Source organism: Hermetia illucens, chromosome 2 (genome assembly GCF_905115235.1).
Source record: "Hermetia illucens chromosome 2, iHerIll2.2.curated.20191125, whole genome shotgun sequence".
NCBI lineage: Eukaryota > Metazoa > Arthropoda > Insecta > Diptera > Stratiomyidae > Hermetia > Hermetia illucens.
Window position 1 is genome coordinate 7,432,903 of NC_051850.1, and position 21,004 is coordinate 7,453,906.

At 44.1% G+C, this 21,004-nt stretch overlaps 1 protein-coding gene across 1 annotated transcript; it reads right to left on the reverse strand.

Moving 5' to 3' along the window:
• Positions 1-9,341: 9,341 nt before the first annotated feature.
• Positions 9,342-20,528, reverse strand: LOC119648221 (zinc finger protein 91-like). Its single transcript, XM_038049832.1, has 3 exons — positions 19,838-20,528; positions 11,540-11,809; positions 9,342-11,487 (listed from the first exon to the last, which is right to left on the reverse strand). The coding sequence occupies exons 1-3, from the start codon at positions 20,289-20,291 to the stop codon at positions 9,707-9,709; spliced, it is 2,505 nt and encodes an 834-aa protein (XP_037905760.1). The 5' UTR covers positions 20,292-20,528; the 3' UTR covers positions 9,342-9,706.
• Positions 20,529-21,004: the final 476 nt, after the last annotated feature.

Genomic DNA, 21,004 nt, shown 5'->3' on the forward strand with positions numbered 1-21,004 from the left:
TCATCAAAACGTGTCAACGCCACTAGTCCAACGCAACATCTTCGTCTCCATTACCGCAAGACGCTGTCCATTGTTTTTTATAGTCGGTCAACACTCAGAACCATAGAAGGCGACAGGACGGACATTGCGGTAAATTTTAAATTTGAGGCTGCTGATATGTCGATCACAAAGAACACCAATTCTCGAACGCGACTTCATCCAGGTTGCGCTTATCAACATCATCATCGTGACACTTCAGCCCGACGACGGGCCCTAGCCACCTGGATTGTTGTCCTCCCATTATCTCGGTCACGTGACCGCGTCCTCCAATCTTGGAATGTCCCACCATGCTCTCGCTGTTCCTGGTAGTTTCGCTCCGTCGACACGTCGTCCATACATAGCCTTTTTAGGCATACGATCGTCGTTCATTCGTTGGACATGCCCTGCCCAGTGAAGGCGTTGTAATTTAACCAATTTCGAGACTACTCCGAAAATTCGCCGAAGGACTTTCCTTTCGAATGAGTTTAGCAAATTTTTGGAGGCTCGGGTTAGGGTCCAAGTTTCGCACCTATAGCATAGCACTGGTCGTATGGAGTGCGAGCTTCGTGTTCCCATGCACATGCTTCGATCGCATTATGAGAAGGACCGAGAAGGAAGTCTTATTCGCTAGCTGTATCCGTTGCTTGACCTCGTTAATCTCATTGGCGAGAGCTACTTACTCTCTTCCTCAGTACTTTAGCTACTAAATTATTGGGAAGTTTTTTCTGTTTTTAAATAAGAAAAGTTAAAAGTGAGAGATGCATATGCAAATTGTAAAAGATAAAAAGGTCCACATACGAGTAGAGATGATGACCTTATGATTTTTGCGTTAATGACCACCAGTTATCAGTAATTAGTGGGTGGTACGGTCTCTATATTTGTCGGCAAGTTCTTTAATTAGTCTCAATGCACAGTTCTTCCATTTGTATTCATCAATTTGATCGCATCTTTCACAATATTTCAAAGCCCTCCCATGTGTCCAAGGTGTGCGACTTATTCACTTCTCGTACCAGCTCCAGATTTGGCCTCGTCACAGAATGGCCCCCCTCGATAACGTGGATAGCTATCGTGTTGGTTCCTCGTCTTTCCGCTTTGTCTACGTCCTTTATGTGTTCCTGGAACCTCGTCGTGACGAGGCGTTTTGATTGCCAAATATACAACACCTCGCAATCATTGCAGTTGATTTTGTATATTCCACTTTTTTCTTCTTCCGTTAATGGCTCCTTTTCGCTTCCTAATCGTCTTTTAAGTAAATTAGGCGATTGCGGCTTTACGGTTTCTTACCAAGCCAGAGGCAAATGTAAATCGGCATCAAGTTGATGGGGACTTAAGACCCTCAATTCTCAAAAAAATGTTTTCAGCTCTGGCCAAGCTCTGGTCAATAGTATACAATAGTATGGGCGGATTTGCGCTCAACATAATTTGTAGTCATGTTGTATTCTACGAATTATATAAAGGAGCACTCAACATATGCGAACATCTTCGATCACGCTGCTCCCAGGGCAAAGGTGAGGCAGCGTCTGACGATTTGCCTCTGTCCTGGTAAGAAACCGTAAAGCCGCCATCGCGTCATTTTTTTAAAGTTTGGCTGCTAAGGCCTAAACGAGGGGTTCGTGGACCAAAAAAATGGGGAGTAAGTTGCTCCTCATTTGGTCCGGGATCAATTTGATGCGGACTTCGGACCCCCAATTCTGGTTTCGCTTTTTCTTGATCAGTTTTTCTATTGTTTCGGCGGTGTAACCGTTCTTGATTGCTGTATCAAATATTGAAATCCTTTCTTTATGGAAGCCTTCCTTGTTTAAGGGGTATGTACAGAGCCGGTGAACCATTTTATGTGTGTGTGTGACGAAGCTGCTGTTATCGTTTTTTGAGTCGCCGTTGGTTTTCTATACACCTCGAATTCGAGCTTTCTACTGTTGTTCGTTATTCGTAGGTTTAAAAATGGTAGAGATCCGTGTTCTTCCTTTCAATTGTAAATTGAATATTCGGGTGTATCTTGTTAATTTCTATTAGCGTGTTGTTGACCTAGTCCTTTTCCACTATGGCAAATATATCGCCGACATATCTGAACCAATTTCTCGGCATTATCCCCTTTTCTTCAATAACTGATTCTACACATGCTATAAACATTTCCGTCACCTGCTGTGCTGTTGTCTTGTAGAATTTCCCATGGAATGTAAAATAATTTTCGCTCATACGCCAATTTTGTGTATGTTTTCACTTTTGCCCTCCAATCTGCTGTGTTATTCAGTTTCACACCTTGTTTAATGGGTGTGTTTGGGAACAGATCTTTTACGATGCTTCGTTAGTGTTCATGTGCCCTGCTTCCTGTCACTTGCTGGTGAGTTCAGTCGTGTTCTTTATTGCGTGTTAGGATTAACACGAGATATTTAAATTCCTTTATCCTGAGCAGCTCACTGCCGCTTACAGTGATTGTGCCTGTTTCATGGGGATCGGTCGTCAAAAACTCAGTTCTATTCAGATTCAATCTGAGACCGTGTTACATGGGGCGATCATTTCATTTTTGGACAAGTTGCTCAAGATCATTTTCGCTATTAGACGTTAGGACAACATCATCTGCATAAGGCAGTGTATAGGACGCTGGACGTTAGATGTCCCATGTGACCGTGTTCATAACAAGAACAAAGAGGAGTGGTAAGAGGGCGCTTTCTTGATGAACACCAACAGAGACACGAAACGATTTTGATACGAGTACATCCGCCACACTTCGAACTTTACTTTTCGGATCGTGGCAGCGCAATTGAACTCAGCGCACGAGTTCTTCTGGAACTAAGTGTTGTCGTAGAGCATACCAGCTGAGTTCGTTTGGTACACGGTAAAATGTTTTCTCTAGATCCAGAAATGCAATGTAAAGAGGGCGACGCTTCACGATTTCGCACGATACGGTTGTCAAGAATGCGTTCAAAAATCTCCATTGTATGGGAAAGTAATCGAATCGGACGGTAATTTGAACATTCTGCTGGGCTACCTTTCTTTTTCCATATTGGAACTGTGATACTTTCTTGCCAGTCAGATGGTGTTCTACCTTCCTGAATAACCCGATTAAAGAATTCACTGAACCACAGAGGTTGGCATTCTTATAAATTTGCCAATTTGAGAGCATTTTATCGCCGAGAAACTTATGATATAGACGTTTCTTTTAACAGACCTTCATTCCAAAGCCAAGTATCTCGGTTGATGTCCCGCTTACCCGGCTTGGTGTCCCCGAAGATTGCAGAGGCCGCTTTGTGGACTATGTCTTTCATTTGCTTTCATGATTCTTCCACATTCGTAATGATTGGTAATCGAATAACTGAGATCATTTCTTCTTTCTTCTCACCACATCGCCATCATATGCGCCGCGGGCGTTCCTCACGCTGTTTCATCGGTGGCTTAATTCGCAGGACGGCATTCAATGGCCGATGTTAAGGTGCAATGGTCTCATAGGAAACGGCTTTGCAATTAATGACATTGGTAAAATGTCGGCGTTCTCACTATAAAATGTAGGAAGATGAGCCAATCGCTTAATGAACCAAGTATTCATAAGTGCAAGGTCATTGGTGTCCGCAAAATCGATTATGCGCTCGCCACTCTCATTGCGCACTCCGAACCCCTTTCCCCCATGGCACCTGTTACCGTCTGCCTTTTCACCCACATGACCATTAAGGTCGCCAGCAATAATCAATGACTCATGAATTATATAGAGCATCATTTCCGCTTTAATTTGACAAATAACATCCGCCCTTTTTGATTAGCCTTCATTCACTTAACGCGGCCAACTTCCGCCACGTTCGAAAATGGCCATTTCATATACAACAACCGAATCCATAATATGTACTCTCTATTGCTTTGTTCCGCATTGTGTAGGTTTCATATAGGCATATCATCATGAATTTATTTATTTTCTACTTTTCAAATTATCAATATTTTACGTGTGCCTAGTACTTTTGGTCAGGGCTCCAAATTCATTTAACAATCTAGCGTAATTGTTCCTTAGGATCATTGAATTCAGTTTTGTTTCTCTGGGAAGGATTATTGTTACTGCAAGAATTGCAAATATTTACTGTTAAATGAACCAATTCGTCCCAGAAATAATCTTTTCTATGTAGAAGAAAAGAATACTTAATAAGCGTTGAGTTGCCTCGATAGCCCTGATACTTGTATATAATTTGATATCATTAATTCATTCACTTTTGCTACTGCTTAGCTGGGCCATTCCCGTGCTATAATGGGAAAATCGAATGCACTTGTTTAAATTTAGATAATATCCCTGTACAAAATTGTATATATAGAATAAGATAGTTTAAGAGAAGTCAGTGTCTTCTTGGGAGTATATAAATAAACAGAAAAAAACACCACCCCCAGTTTTTATACAACAATCCACCCATCTTTAATCCTTATTCCTAAAAGGTAACTTCTTCTACAGTTACAGAAGCAAACTGGATCGGATGCAAGTATGGACTTTGATTACTGTCACAACCACCACGCAATTTATTCCGAAGTATAGGGACTACACCGTGTAACAGCTTCAATTGTTAGCCTCCCCTATCATCCTAAATCACAATCATCCTCATATTTATCATGGCAACATCCTGGCCGATCTGTAGTACACACAGTCAAAGAATTTCATTCCAAAGTACTGGACTGCAATGGGTACTGGGGAATAACTTTCCACGCCAACTATTTAGGATTATCCTCGGCGTTCCCAGACGTTCGAGCGTATTTTTCTCTCAACCGTTGTCTGTCGTTGTAGTGCTTGCTGCGTAGAAAATACAGTTGAAACGATTACATCCAATCTGTTGCCTCAAGCAGCCTCTTTTACAACACTGTTCGCTGCTGCTTCATCGGGTACCTGGATGTGAGACGGCCCTGCCTAGCTCTACAGACAGCCTTGCACGGTTGTGGCTAACCATAATGGCGCAATACCCTTAGTAAACCCGATTAACAAATCCCCTTCATTTGCTTGCAAGACACTATTCACACTGCACTATAAAAGATCGTGTCAGCCCGACGGATCCTTCAGACCAAATTATGCCCCTTGTATCCGAGGAACATGATTCGCACTCGGTACCCGCTGCACTACGCAACTTCGACGATCGTCCTGCTGTCTCTGAACCGGCACAAACCACCTGCCGGCATCTCGGGCTCATGTCGCTCTAGCGGCCCTGCTGAACGATCTCTCACCATCACCACTTTTATGGAAATTGCAATTTTGCTGATTAAAAGTAATTTACCGGGAACTAATGGAAAAGATGCCGACACAATGTCTGCACCTTGGAATGTTAATGTCGGTCCTTTGTTTAGTCTAGGTATTGTCTTACATCTTCAAGTATTTTCGCGTGCGCATTCGTATTGTAGGTATATGTAACTAGCTTAGCTACACCACCACGCACGGTAAAGGCAAGCCCAACTCAACAACGTCACCCCTCGTGTGTGAAGCTAACGAAGGATGGCTCCCCCAACCGAGTGATGACCTCCTTCAAAGCGACATATCCCCACGATTTCGACACTGTCAAGCCTCCAAAGGCCATACTCCGAAAAAATGGCGAAAAACAGAAAACCGTCGGATTCCCGTGGGGGATACCTCGATCGAAAGGGAGGCGCCCCAGATTCAGGAAAAGCAAAATTGTTGATGTTACGCTGACGGAAACGCAAGATATCGGGGAAAATCCACTCAGTTCGAGGCGGAAATCAAGGAAAATTGACAATTTTGCTGAACCGGGGCTCAGCAGCAGTTTCACGGGTCGGAAAAATTGCGAAAAAAACGAAAATCGTCGGATTTCCGTGGGGGATACCTCGATCGAAAGGGGGGGGGGGCACCCCAGATTCAGGAAATGCAAAGTTTTTGATGCTACGCTGACGGAAACGTAAGATATCGGAGAAAATCCACTCAGTTCGAGGCTACGGGAAATCAAGGAAAATTCAAAATTTTACTGAACCCCGGGTCGGAAAAATGGCGAAATATCGAAAATCGTCGGATTTCCGTGGGGCGCCCCAGATTCAAGAAATGCAAAATTTTTGATGCTACGCTGACGGAAACGCGGGATATCGGGGAAAATCCATTCAGTTCGAGGCTACGGGAAATCAAGGGAAATTGAAAATTTTGCTGAACCCCGGGTCGGAAAAATGGCGCAAATCGAAAATCGTCGGATTTCCGTGAGGGATACCTCGATCGAAAGGGGGGGGGGCAGATTCAGGAAATGCAAAATTTTTGATGCTACGCGGACAGAAAGCAAGATAGTGGGGAAAATCCACTCAGTTCGAGGCTACGGGAAATCAAGGAAAATTGAAAATTTTGCTGAACCCCGGGTCGGAATGGTTGCAGCGAATGACATCAAATTTGGTAGAAAGATAGGAACTGTGAACGATCACGCACACAGTGAGGTATGTACCATACATCATTCTACGTCGAATTCAAGGCGGTATCCCCATTCATAAAAAGTTGAAGCCGGTCTTGGTTTTGACATTTGTGGGAAAGGAAGGGAGTCCGGGGGGTCGAAATTGATAATTTCTTTCACAGACCCATTCGCAGAAACTACTCAACCAAAGAATCTGAAAAGACATGAAAAAGCTGCCACTCTATGATGTAATTGATCGCCTCAACCCATAGCTCCATTATGCTCATACGGTCAGAAATCTGATTTCCCTCTGTTATGGAGGGCTGTGTTGTGAATAGCTTCAGTGTTCACTCTTTCGTAATGGAGAGAGGGGGATAGTAGGCGGTGTTATTATTCGAGCCCGGAGCACCATGCCAACCAGAAAGTGATCCGAATCTACATATGTTGCCCCCTTATATGTTCTGATATTTATCAAGGTTGAGAGGTGTCGGCACTCAATTAACGCGCAGTCAATTTGGTTGATAGTGGCCCCGTCTGGAGAGGCCCATGTTTGTTTGTAGAACGTTTTCCAGGGCAGGTAGGGGGTAGGTACTTCCAACAATCATGTCGTGTGACACTGCTAATTGAATAATCCGCAGTCCGTTATCATTGGCATTTTTATGTAAACTATGAGAGCCAATGGCTGTTAAAATCTCGAGACATCATTTTCATATCATTCCTGGTGCGTTCTTCAAGAGTTCGTTCTACTACCTCATAGAGGGTATCTTTCTCCGACTCTGCAGTTTCCTCTGTAAGGGCGTGAACGTTAATGAGGCTTATGTTTCCAAATTTGTCTCGCAAGCACAGAGTGCATAGCCTTTCGGATATGTTTTCAAAGCCGATAATAAAACTTTTCATTTTTTAGTTGAATAAGAAATGTATTTCGAGCACATGGTTTACTGGATCATCATCATCATCAACGGCGCAACAACTGATATCCGGTCTAGGTCTGCCTTAATAACACATCGTTCAATAAGTCCCGGGACTAGCGTAGAAATGGCGCTAATAATGCCATTTATATACCAAGGTTCAGAAGTACCAACCTTCAGATAAGATGTGTCAAAATTTGATGTAATTCGAAACATAACCAAGAAAGCTATAGTGATTAAACTGACGCTACCTTTACAATCGTGAAAAAATGGACCAAAACGAGTTTCGTGTGTTGATAAAACATTGTTTTCTATTGGGGAAAAAACACTGTTCAAGCTCAGCAATGGCTTGAAAAACGTTATCCGGACTCCACTCCGTCGAAAACAACCATTTGTCGGCGGTTTTCGACATGAAACGCGGTCGTGCTGATACAAATGATGCGGAACGTTCGGGTCGGCCAAATGAGGGAGTAACTCCCGAAAACACCAAGCATGTATTGAAAATCGTGATGGGTGACCGCAAAGTGAAAGTGCGCGAGATAGCTAAGATGGTGAACATACCAACTGGTAGTGCATTTACTATTTTGCACCAAAAATTGGCTATGAAAAAAGTTTTTTCCAAATGGCTGCCGCGTTTGCTCACAATGGAACAAAAGCAACAACGTATCAATGATTCGGAGAGCTGTTTGGCACAGTTTACTCGCAATAAACAGGATTTTTTGCGTCGATATGTGACAGTGGACGAAACATGGATTCACCATTTCACTCCGGAGTCAAGTCGGCAGTCAGCTGAATGGCGTACGACTGGTAAAAGCCGCCCGAAGCGTCCAAAAACACAACAGTCGGCCACCGAAGTGATGGCGTCTGTATTCTGGGATGCGAATGGTATAATTTTCATTGACTACCTCGAAAAAGGAAAAACCATCAATAGCGACTACTACATGGTGTTATTGGATCGTTTGAAGGCCGAAATAGCGAGAAAACGCCCACACATGAAGAAGAAGAAAGTCATTTTTCATCAAGACAACGCACCATGTCACAAGTTAATCAAAACGATGACAAAATTCAACGAATTTTCATCCAACTGCTTCCTCATCCTCCGTACTCGCCGGATCAGGCCCCCAGCGACTACTGGCTCTTTGCGGATCTCAAAAAGATGCTCCAGGGAAAAAGATTTGGCTCAAATGAGGTGGTGATCGCTGCTACTGAGGCTCATTGTGAGTCAAAAGACAAATCGTGCTACAAACATGGCATTGAAAAGTTAGAGAAGCGTTGGAATGATTGTGTAACCCTTGAAGGAGATTATGTTGATGAATAATAAAGAATTTTGCCGATAAAATGTTGTTTTCATAGTTAGTCCCGGGACTTATTGAACGATGTGTTAAGAAACTCCAGACATCCCGGTTTTGCGCCGACGTCCACTAATTCGATGTCGGTGTAGTGGCTCTGCTCCAGGAAATCGGTCCCTGTCCAGCGCATCTCTTGCAGCGCTATTACATCAGCCTTACCTTGAAAAAAGGATCGGCTGCTGAGCAGCATTAAATCTGTACAGGGAATACACGTTGCACGTTCTCGTTGCCGGTTTCATCATTGTGAAATCCATCCTGTCCGATGCTCCTTTTGTGACTTCGTAACAAATTGTTTTCCCTGTAGGGTTGTCAGCCCTATCCAACCTCCAACTTGAAGGAACAGTTGATACAATTTGCTTCGTTTTTAGGCACAGGAGATTCACTTTCATCCTGCTTTTCGTTAAGAAAGAACTCCCACCGTTCACCACGTCGAAATGGGGATAGGGTTTGGTAGTAGGGCTGTTGGTGCTGGTTCGGCAGACGTTTCCCAGGTTTTATGTTTCATCGAGGATAACAATCGACGTTTCGCCCTGGGAGCTACTCTTCGACGACTTGATACGCTGGATGGTGATTTGTAAGCTTCGCAACCCCATCCAGATGAGGGCTTTGACTGAGCAAAATGGCGAAACCGATCACCCTGCTTTTGGAAGGGACAAGGCTAAAGGAAGTGAGGAAGTGCATTTAGAATTATGGAACGAAAGACTAAGATATTGAAAATGCAATTTTTCATAATTCAAATTGTTTTCTTTCTGATCAATTTTGAGCTAAATTACAATAATGAGCCTTCTTAACATAATTGTGCGAGGAACCGAGCTGCGAAATATATGAGGGATCCTTGACGGCAAATATGACGATCATGGCTTCCCGATTTGAATGGCTGCTGCAAGATTCCGGGCATCATGAACATTGAAGCGCTGCTTTCTCGTTAGCGTGACTTCTCTTGTGTATGTAGTGTTTTGCTGGATCTTTAGTTGCTTTAAGGACGTTGGAGTCTTATCTTCATGACACGGAACAACGCGCTCCCTCAAGTCTCTCTTTAGAGCGCAATTCATAACAAACCGTCGATTCCAACAGAATATATTACCTATCACTCCTACATTTCCTGGGATTCCATATGCGATTGTGACTCGCTATTCTCAACTATTGCATTAGAAAGTTTGTGGGACGTTTCGTTTGATTTCAAATCGAATGACTCTCCCGAGGTTTTGCTTAAATTTGACTTGATGTCATAATGGCTATATCGGACATGATAAATAAGAGATTGCTCTAATTTATAAGACTTGGGACATTGCAAACAGCGAAATAGAGGAACTTCACTATGAATAGTTTTGTGTTGCTCCCGACTCCAATTTTTTCCAAAAGATCTCGGACATAGTGGACATCGGTATGGTTTGTGTTCCTTTGCGTGACTTTTCTCGTGTCGAAAACGTATGGTTGGTTTTTTAAATGGCTTGTAACAAAATCTACATTCAAGGTAGGTTGGATCGTCTTTGAAGCATGTTGGAATCTTATCTCCATGATGCGGCACAATATGCTCCCTCAAACCAGCTTGCGATTTAAATTTTCTAGAGCAGAAGTCACAACAAATCGTGGCTTCCGATAGATAAGACTTTCGTTCACTACGTTTGGGTCTGGGATTTTCGGATTTGATTTCTCTATGAATCAATTCGTGAACCTTACGAAGACATTGCCTCCGAAAAGACTGTGGGCAGAGTGAACAATGGTATGGGCTCTTTTCTTTTGAGTGACTTTCCTCGTGTCGGTAACGCTCGGTTGGTTTCTCGAATTCCATATAGCAAAAACGGCATTTAAGGTATGTTGGATCATCTTTAAAAGAAGGTGGAATCTTATCTCCATGATGCTGTACAATGTGCCGCCTAATACCATTTTTTGATCTTAACCGAGCACGACAAATTTCACAAGAAATCCCGGATTTCATCAGAATCCTCTCTCTATGTTTCTGTTTATGATTCTTCAAACTAGACTCAGAGGGAAATCCACGATTGCATGTTATACAAAAAAGTTTCTCATCATCGAATTTTGGGTCTTTGGAAAACACCAGTTTTGGTTGCACCTCCGGTTCCCATCCGCTTCCATTTTCTTCATGCATCAATTCGTGTATTTTGCGACTTAAGAGCCTCGAGAATGTTTTGCAGCATAGCGGGCATCGATAAGGTGATTTTTCGCCATCGTGGCTCATTTCGTGCTTGTGCCGTTCCGTTGGTGTTTCAAATTGTTTAAAACAAAATCTACATTGAAGATACGTTGGATCACCTTTGAGGATCATAGGAATCGCATCTCCGTGACGCAATACACTGTGCCGTCTGAAACGATCGTCTGTTTCGAATTGTCTACCACAGAATTCACAAGAAATCGCGTCTTTCAGTAGAGCGCTTTGTTTTCTACGATCCCGGACTTTATGAATTTGTTTGTGCATTCCAAGGCTCTTCAAGGAGCAAAATGCACGATTGCATGTTATACAGAAGAGTTTGTGGTCATCGAATTTAGGACTTACTTGTAGTGATCCGTGTCGTTTTACAACATGTTGTCTTAAACGATCTTCTAATCGAAATTGCTTAGAGCAAAATTCGCAGGAAATTGTGGTTTCCGGGCTAATGCCATTATCGATTTTCCACTTTCGAATTGTTCTGTTATGATTGTTCATATGGATTCTGAATGTTTTCTTTGAATCAAATTGACGATTGCAAGTGATACAAATTTTTTTGTCCTTGTCGTATTGGGGCTTCAATGTGAAAACGAGTGAGGGGCGGCATTTCGATTTCAGCATATAATCAGGGTCCTCCGTTCTACCTTTTCCATTGCTGCTGTCGGAGCTTTCGTCCTCAATAGTCCCAACACTTCTCGCATCGTATACTAAAGGGAGAGTTGGATTATTAATATTTCATCGTGTTATAAAGGTCAGTACCTGGATCCTGGATTTGGTAGTCTGCAATATCAAGTTCCTCCTTTACCTTCAGTTCAATTGAAGTACCTTCTTGGTTATCATGACCCAAATGGGTTGGCTCCTGTTTATCAAATCGCTCCTTATGATATTCCTTACGTTGCAAGAAGGCCTTTTTTGAATCTAATTGACGATCGCTGCTCGAGCAGTTCTTTCTTCGACATTTTTTCGCGGCAATATTCTTTGAAGTATTATGAACCCCAAGGCTTGATGTAACGCCAGCTTTTGTATCAACTGCAGTGAAGAGGATAAAAATCATTGTTCACTATGCGATTCTAAGCGACAAACTTACATTTAAAGGGCGCTCGATGTTTTAATGCTTATCTTTTACTTTTCAACGAGAGGTTTTTCAGCCATCTCCCGAAGGCTAGATTCATTACAAGTCTAGATCTGAAGGATGCGTTCCACTGAATGAGGCGTCCGATGATAAGACTGCAATCACAGTTCCAGTGCGATCACTCTATCAGTTCGTGACCATGTCGTATGTGCTCTGCAATGCACCTCAAACTATGCAGCGACTGATAGACAAAGTCATCTCTGCTTACTTCAGCCATCAGCTTTTTATAGCTTCAACCAGCTTAACATTGGATATCCGGAAGAGCGAATTTGTCATGAAGGAGGTTCGATAATTGGCGCATATCATTAGTAATGGGACGATTTGTACCGATTCTGACAAAGTATGTGCCATCAAAAATTTTCCGCGGAAACCGTCAAACAACTACGGCGGTTCTTGGGATGTGTGGATGACTGCACAGTTGACAGAATGCTTCGAAAGAAGCGTTAGTTTTGCTGGCCTGAAAAAGCCATCTGGCCCGGCGACGCTTTGAAAAGCGTCAGTTTTGCCGGACTGAGGAAACCATCTGCGCCTTCGACGCTCTGAAAATGAGTCTCATCCACAGCCTCGGCATCTCCAATCCTTTCACCATCCATTGTGACGCAAGTCAATATGACATAGGAGCCGAGCTGATGCAGAAAACAGAGGAGGGAGATGAAATTCCTATAGCCTACATGTCGAAGAAGCTTACTCAGCGTCAGCGAGGCAGTGCGCAAATTAAGAGTGTACACACAAGGCAAAACTTTCGAAGTGATAACTGACCGTGCTCACCTCCAAAGTAGATGCCAGATGGTGGCCAAGATTGAACTTTGCTAACAGCAAGAAGCTGCTACCGCAGATTCAGAGACTTGGTTGCCTAAGTATTACTGGAGCAATGAGTACTACGCCGACTGCAGCACTTGAAGCCATCCTAAATTTACCCCCCATCCACTTGGAGGTGAAACGGAAAGCAGCCAACGACGCATATAGGCTCGATACCATTGGGGCGTGGAAAGGCGGCCAATCCAACGGGCATGCGTCTATATGGAAATTCCTTGAAAAACATCCGGTAGCCCTGATGCCGACCGATCATATGGTTTCCAGATTCATCTTTGAAAAGACATACACTGTTGTAATCACCGAAAGAGAAGAATGGTCGACAAGTGGCCATGAGTCTTTTCAGATTACAGACCTAATAATCTTCACCGACAGGTCAGTCACGGAGGATGGATCGGGTGCAGGTGTGTTCTCGGAGAATCCGATTATAGAACTGGCCCGACCCCTCGGAAAAATGACGACCATATTCCAGGCGGAGATATATGCCATTTCATTGGCAGCAGAAGAATGTCTGCGACAAAAATGGAGGGGTCGCACCATTCGAATCTGTTCCGACAGTCGGGCGGCATTATCAGCACTAGATGGCAACAACATATCAAGCCAGTTGGTGTGGAGTTGTCATCAGGTGCTGCTGAAACTTGGCCGACTGAACGAAACATTCCTGATGTGGGTGCCGGGGCACTCTAACATCGCCGGTAATGAGGGGGCTGATAGACTGGCTCGCCGAGGGTCTGGATCCACAATGGTGGGCCCAGAACCAGCTCTGGGAATCCGACCATCTACTGTCAAGTCTACTCTGAAGGGTGAAATTGCAAGGATTCACGCAACCGAGTGGAGAAATTTGGACTCTTGCCGGCAAGCGAAAATCCTTGTGAAGGAGCCTAGGGCCATTAGAGCAGCATTTTTGTTGTCCCTTAAGAAGTGGGACATGAAAACCCTAGTAGGGCTTTTGATGGGACACTGCCCCTTAAATTACCATATGGAAAAGATTGGGGTAGTGGTTTCGGCTGTGTGCAGCCAATGTGAGGAGGAGGAGGAGGAGACAGCCCTGCACTTTTTATGCAGCTGCCCGGCATCCTCAGATCTCAGACGAAGACACCTTGGCAAGGTTTTCTTCAAGGAAGAATCTGCACACTCTCTGCCTCTTGAGAATGTTCTCAGATTCGCTAAAGCCTGCGAATACCGTAGGCGGGAAGCCATTGAATAGACAACTTACGGGGATAGTACAATGGGCCTAATAATGGCCTGAGTGCTCGGAGCTGCGGCTCCCCCCATTAAACTAAACTAAGATGCCAAATGGGCATTGAAGCGTCAGAGATGATTTTCGTTCATTATTAAATACAGAACCGGCTCTATCTCTCATTTATTCATCAGTAAGTGTGGAAACTTTGGAGAGGAACGTAAATACCGCATTAGGAAGAATCCCAACAAAGTCACTGATCTGCAGGTATGTGATGGATTTGTAAACAAGCGAACCACCAATCATGCTTCAGGAGATGAACTGACACTCCAGCCTCCAATGGGAAAGCTGCTCATTTCCGATCGGATGTATACCCCAGATTTCGCCCCGGAAATGTTGGTGTAATATTCGTTCTCAATTCTCTCACAAAGTTTTCATTGGTTGAGCCGATTGAAGGGTTTACCCCGAACGTGCTCACCGAATACTTGGAGAAGAGAACCTTTCTTTTCTACCGAAGTGCTCTACTCCCCAAAAGTTAGCTAATCGCTTGAGAGTTAAGCAGAGCAGTCACTCGGTAGAAGAGGCAGCTTACTCACTATAAGCATTATATTAGTCGTTGACAGTTAATATAACCACTTACGCGAACAATTAGTAAAGCGTGTGTGCCAGTCAGGGATAGAAAACGAAGCAGCTCATGGAGAACTCTTAGATGGGTGACGGGAAATCCTCCCAGTTTTTCCGCCGCCGGTAGTGCCTCGGCGGTATCGCAATTCCGCAGCCGCTTATGCGAAGTCTGTTAGTAAGAAGCCTACCATCTGCCCTTCAACCGATTATGGCGATGATTGATGACCAGCCACTACAAACTATAGCTGACAAGGTCGGCGCCGCGCTTGTTTCAACACAAAGCATCGCGTAAGCAACGTCAGACATACAAACATTCTCGTCTTTAGCAGCAGAAACACGCTTGATGCAACTATTGAGCCAACTTACAGAGCTGCGATCGGATATACGCGCAGTTAAACGGCAGAAGGAATTATTAACGTCAAAACATCAAATGCACTTCTCTATGTAATTTCACTTAGATGAGTTCGAATGGCCCCATTTTATCCCCTCCACGACACCTCTCTGTGCCTTACCAAAATACGAAAATACGGTTGCCTATAGATAGAGCGCCGATATATGTGTTTACCCGCGTTCCAAAAGCCCAGGACCATACAAAAAGGGACGACGCAGCCAGGCAAAGCTAATACCATCGGCAACCGCAAATTAACGTAACTAGAGGTGCAAGTAGTGGTATAAATATCTGACCAGGTTCAACAAAGAACGTCGCAACATGAATTCACAAACAGTGCTGCTATCTTGAGTTTGCTAGACAACGCTTTCAGCGCGTTTTTAGTAACATCAATTGACTCGAATCTTCTAAGGCGATGACCAACAACATCGAAGGGAAAAACATCTCAAACCAACACCAGAGGACTACTCAGAGGACTCAGTGGGAAAAAAATTACAACCCCCTTTTGCATGAATGGGGACCTTCCATTAAACTCAACATGTAAGTGTGTTACTCACTGCATGCAGCGAGATTCACAAGGTCCCACTTTTCTACCAAATTTCGTATCAACCGCTTCAGAGATATGAGGTGAGGCAGGCTTACAGACGGGCGGACAGACAAACAGTAAACCGATTTTAATAATGGTTTACACAAAACTTTAAAAAAGGCTCACCTTATAGCAACAAATGGTAAAATGGCTGGAGTCTGGTCTGCAAAATGATGGATGAGCAAACATTCATGGAGATGTGGCTAGACCTGCCTAGCAGGCACCTCCACGGATAGAGCTCTCCATGCCATACAATGCATCTCTCATTCCCCACTAGAAGGCCCAATTATTGGTAGTGAACTTGCCGATTTGGTACCGAGCCAGATGAACGACTCAGAGGGCAATATGTAGGATCGATCAAGGACAAAAGTGGCATGCGTATAGGAAAGCCCGCAAGAATCTCAAGCTCATCATCCATCGAGATAAGAGGAGATATTTTAAGCAGTTTTGTTCGGAAGCGGACATATGAAATCGTGACAGGGCGATCCAAAGGTCATTCATCTCCGCAGATCCCGTGCCTTATCCTCTTGTTAAAAATAATCCTGAATCTAACGCCGATTCCACCAGTCACCAGACACGAGCTGCTGGAGTCGAATAGGCAACTGCAAAGCCCGGGTTTGGACGAAGTTGTTCCAGGTTTGTATATCCGAGGGTATTTTCCCTGCAGCATGTAAACGGCAGAAGCTGGTGCTACTGCCTAAGGCTGGCAAACCTCCAGGGGAACCGTCCTCCTATAGACTCATATGTCTTCTAGACACTAAGGGGGCCGGGTTGGAGCGAGTTATTTACAATAGATTAGAGTTAAGTAGGCCTATCAAATCGGCAGTTTGGGTTCCGTAAAGCCAGATCAACCATTGATACAATCAACATTTTTACCGGCTTTACCAGAACTGCAATTGTACCAGCAAATATTCCATGGTGGTGACGCTGGACGTGACCAATGTATTCAACTCGGCCAATTGGAACCTTATACGAAAGTCTCTAACGATGAATGATGTTCCCACTTACTTTGCTGTTATTGTCGATAGCTACTTGCAAGAGCGGACGCTCTGGTACAACACCGACGATGGACCAAGGAGTACGTTGTCTTCGCGGGTGTCCTAAACTTAACCTTCTGGTTCCGGAGGAGGCTACGGTGGTGGGTTACGTCGACGGCATAACACACAAAGCACCTCCAAGCTGCTGCCTTGTACTCAAGTGAAGCAATCAATACTGTTAAGGCTTGGTTAAAGAGTGCTGGAGTGGCACTTGCGGAGGAAAGACGGAAGCGGTCCTCACCATTAAGCGCCGCAAGAGTAATTACGCATGTATTAAAATTGGGAATTGTATCATCACTTCCAAGCCGGCCATTAAATACTTGGAAGTGATAATAGATGGAAAACTCAATTTTAAGCAACATATAGTATGGCTCTGGCAAGGGTCATGCCGAACATAGAAGGGCCGCGATATACTTACAGGCTGCTCATAACGAGGGTGTTGAGTTCTATCTTACTGTATGCTGTCTCAGTTTGGGGAAAAGCGTTGCATATTTTAGGCAATGAACATAAAGTGAGTGCGGTCTACAAAGATCAGCCTTAAGGACCGTCTCAGATGATGCAACGATGCCGATCGACATCCTGGCAGGCAAGATGACAAACATATATATCAGGTCCATCTCTCCTTTATCGCAGGTGGAAAAAACCGAAAGGGATAAATCCATAAGTAGATGGCAACAGCGAAGGGATCATTCAGAAAAGGGTCGTTGGGCTTACGGGTTGATCCCCTCTATCGAGGAATGGCTGGAGAGAAAGCATGGGGAGATGAATTATAATCTCACCCAGTTTCTCACCGGCCATAGAGGCTATCGTCAATACCTGTACAGGTTTAAATTGGACACCTTAGCTGATTGTCCAAACTGCGACGGGCTCTGAGAGGACCTAGCGCACGTATTTTTCAAATGTCCTAGTTTCGTGGAAGAAAGCAGGAACCTAGAGGAAGTTGTAGGTGAAGTACTTTCACCAGAAAATTTTGTCGTAAGAATGGTACTTGCCTGCAGAATTGTGAGGCGATCAGTCCACGATCGCAACAATCCAGGATAAACTGTGAAAATCAGAAGAGGTGAGGAAAGCGCGGTTACGAAACCGGCGGATATACGGAAGGGGAAGTAAGCTAACTCCGCCCCGTGATGTAATATCTAAAGGTAGTTCCACGGAGTATGGGGGAGTCGGGGGTGGTTTTAGTAGGTAAAAACCCTACACTCTGGTGTGCCCAGGCCAGGGTCGTTCGAAAATTTCCAATTTTTTACAAAAAAAAAAGACAGTGAATCGATTTTAATAAGGTTTAGTTTAGAGAGATGGTAAGACTCGCCCCTTTAACTATGACTCCTTAGAACTCTGTCTAAATACCTCGAGAAGAAAATAGAATCCTTAACGGCCACCACCGAGAGGTGATGTCTTGACCTCACCAGACCCACACCAATTCATGTCTTTCAGTGCAATGCTGATCACATTGTCTCCTACAGGGTACTGTAATCCTGTAGTGTACCGTTACGGTCTTGAATGAAGTGCTCTAACACACTTCAAGGCCCAGATCCAATTGGATTTTTGCGCTAAAGGTTATTATCCTCTTTCAGAAGAACCCTGCTGACGGCGAGAGAAATTCTAAAAGTCAAATTCTTTAATTCTCCTCTCTACTCCCTCATCAACGACAATTATGTCGCCTTCAATGTATTAACAGCATTTTACAATCAATTTCTTACAATCATAGAAAACACCGTTGTTGATTGAACCCCCAATATTTTTAAAATTTTCACCGGTTTGAATCCATATTAGAAGGAAGCTTCATACGGCGGGACCGACATAGCTCACTGCTGTGAGGGGTAAGGCCACAAATGGAAAGTCTCAAATTTCACAAGCCTGGCAAAAGATGTTTTGGTTGATCTCGGGAACCCCAGTTGCGTTGTTTGTCTAAAGCTTGAACCGCTCTGCTCCCTGGTCATAGCATCGAGAGTTTCGGTCGGCCAAGCTCCTCGTCATAAAGCTATCAGGTGACGCAAAGTTCAACAGAAATTATAGTCATGACGAATTCCCTCCAAGTCATTAAAGCCCTGGCCAGCTACCTGGCCGTACGGACGTATGATGTAAGGGGCAAACCTCGGCCTAAAAAGGCCTTTATTCTCTGTTGTCCTGAGCATAATGAACATTTTCATAACGAAGAGGCAAATGAGGCAGCTAAACAGCCAGGCTAGCCCCTCTTGGCATACGGCGTACAAACTATTCGCGCTGAAAGGAGTAACTTCCTTGGCTAAAGGCGGATAACATGATTACGAGGTTTCACTTCAATAAGAAGTTTGAAACACGTTGGAGTAACGAGGCAAACTGGGAGAGCGCGGCTATGACACACGGCTTAAACCAGCAACTGATTACTTGGTACACTGATGGATCCCTCACAGCAGAGAAGGCGGGTGCCGTGGTCATTTATCCAAGGTAAATGTACTTGGAGTCTGGTGCCTCATACAGGGGCAGAACATTGTTATTCTGACGGACAGCCAAGCGGCGATCAAGGCACTTAGGTCCAACCAGGTGAACTCTAAACTGATATGGGAATGCCTTGAAACACTGAATACACTCGGCTCGTCCAACAAGGTCTGGATACTTTGGGTTCCAGACCATGCTGGATGGGAAGGTAATGAGGCAGCGGACGAACTAGCCAAGAAGGGAGTAGGGACGCCTGTACACGAGCCAGAACCATTCTGTGGAATCGGACATGTGTTCGTGGCTATGACATTACTGGGCGAGCCTACCAGGATCCTTATGGGGGGTTACAAATCCAAGCACACAAAGGACCGTTTAAACTTCACCGAGAATAACCTCCGAATCATAGTGAAAATTCTCACTGGTCACTGCCGGCTAAACTCACACATAAGGAAGCTGAGAATATCTATGGGCACGGCCTGCAGGTTCTGTGCGGAGTTTGTTGCAATCTCTATACATGCCCAGCACTTGTGCAAAGTAGATCGAGGCACTTGGGAAAACACTCAACAGAGGCATACATCAATGTAAGTACATTAGCAAACTTTTGTTTTCACATCTAAACAACAAGGACAAATCTAGTATTCCGATTGCTCCCCCGGGACGCAGCTCTATAAGGGTGCATTGTATACGAGAAACTTCATTAGCCACTGACAAGATATCTTAATCGCTGGCATCATAGGCAACAGTTTGCCATTTCGTTCAGGTCGGGAGTCATCGTTAGCCGAATTTGTGTGATTAGCTTTGCATCATTAGCTTGCCGGGGCTCGGAGAACTAAACTTAAACTAATAGAATTTCATACATCAATGCCACATAATAATTACCTCCAATTCCGAATTCCTCTTTTTTGTGACCTGACTCGTCGGCAGTGGTAATTTTACCCCAGCCATCACTCCGTAAGCCATAGTCCGAATGGTTAGTCTTCAAATGATTAGTGAATGATTCCATACTATCAAAACGGCCATCGCATGCATTGCACATCACGGTATAATGCCCAGGAGCGGATAACAGTATACGGCCACATTTCGCCTTCTGGTCAGTTCCCCGGAATCCTGGGTAACCACCCTCAACATAGTGGTCTTCCAGGAGCTCCTCTAAAACTTCCTTCTCTGATTTAAGTTCTATGTGTAGTCCCGGATTTAACAAGGATACCAGGTCCATGTTTGAGATTCCGCTTTGGCAAGGACACTCTCCATAGAAGACTAAAGACAACAAACTACACCTCCGAGGAAACAATTTACTTCTTATTCTTTTGTTTCTGCTAGTGTCGCAATCCATAGAGTTTTGAATGAGGTTAGCAACAATTTTCAGTTGTTTGACAAGGTTTGATGTAGTTCACTTTCTTTCCTCCACGTTCACTTGTTTTATGTAAAAGTTTTTTGTGGGGTATGTGTATCCTCAGATCATATGGGGATTCCATTCCTGGTTATGCTAGCTTCCTAGTAGAGACTACGAGCCTAGATGCATTTGGTGCAGAACAGTTGAAGAAGAGTATACTTCTGTTCCTTGAGAATTGTTGATGAAAATTAATGCGCATAGTCTCCAGGAGGAAGGATTGCTGAGCCTCCAGCCAGATTATTGCCGCTTGGTTGAAATAGTCAATTCCAAAGAGAAGGGTTTGAAGGAGCCCGATTTTTGACTTGATTATACTGTTGTGTTGTGTGTGTTCCTGAAATCCCAAGCAAGAATCTATATTTCTTATATACCGACATTTCGAGGACCAGTTTTCTTCTTCTTGATGATCGTCATCATTGGGTTAAATATTTCTCAACATTTCAGCAAATCCTCAAGTATTGAACGACACTTTGGGCGCTCTGCCATTTGCCTGCTGATTAGTAATAATAATCGTTGGCGCAACAATCCATATTAGATCAGGGCCTTGAAGTGTGTTAGAGCACTATCTGCTAATTGCTGCTGTACAAAACGTCAGCGAGGAAGTCGAAGGAAGTAACTTACATGAAGTACCTAACCGAAAACTATAGCCAACCTCA

What these genes read in the sequence shown, in the direction of transcription:
- LOC119648221 (XM_038049832.1), bottom strand. Translation starts at nt 20,291, where the DNA reads ATGGATTGCGACACTAGCAGAAACAAAAGAATAAGAAGTAAATTGTTT. An exon ending in AGAGGAATTCGGAATTGGAG is followed by an intron (nt 11,810 to 19,837) that starts GTAATTATTATG and finishes TCTTCACTGCAG; the next exon opens with TTGATACAAAAGCTGGCGTT. An exon ending in CTACCAAATCCAGGATCCAG is followed by an intron (nt 11,488 to 11,539) that starts GTACTGACCTTT and finishes CTCTCCCTTTAG; the next exon opens with TATACGATGCGAGAAGTGTT.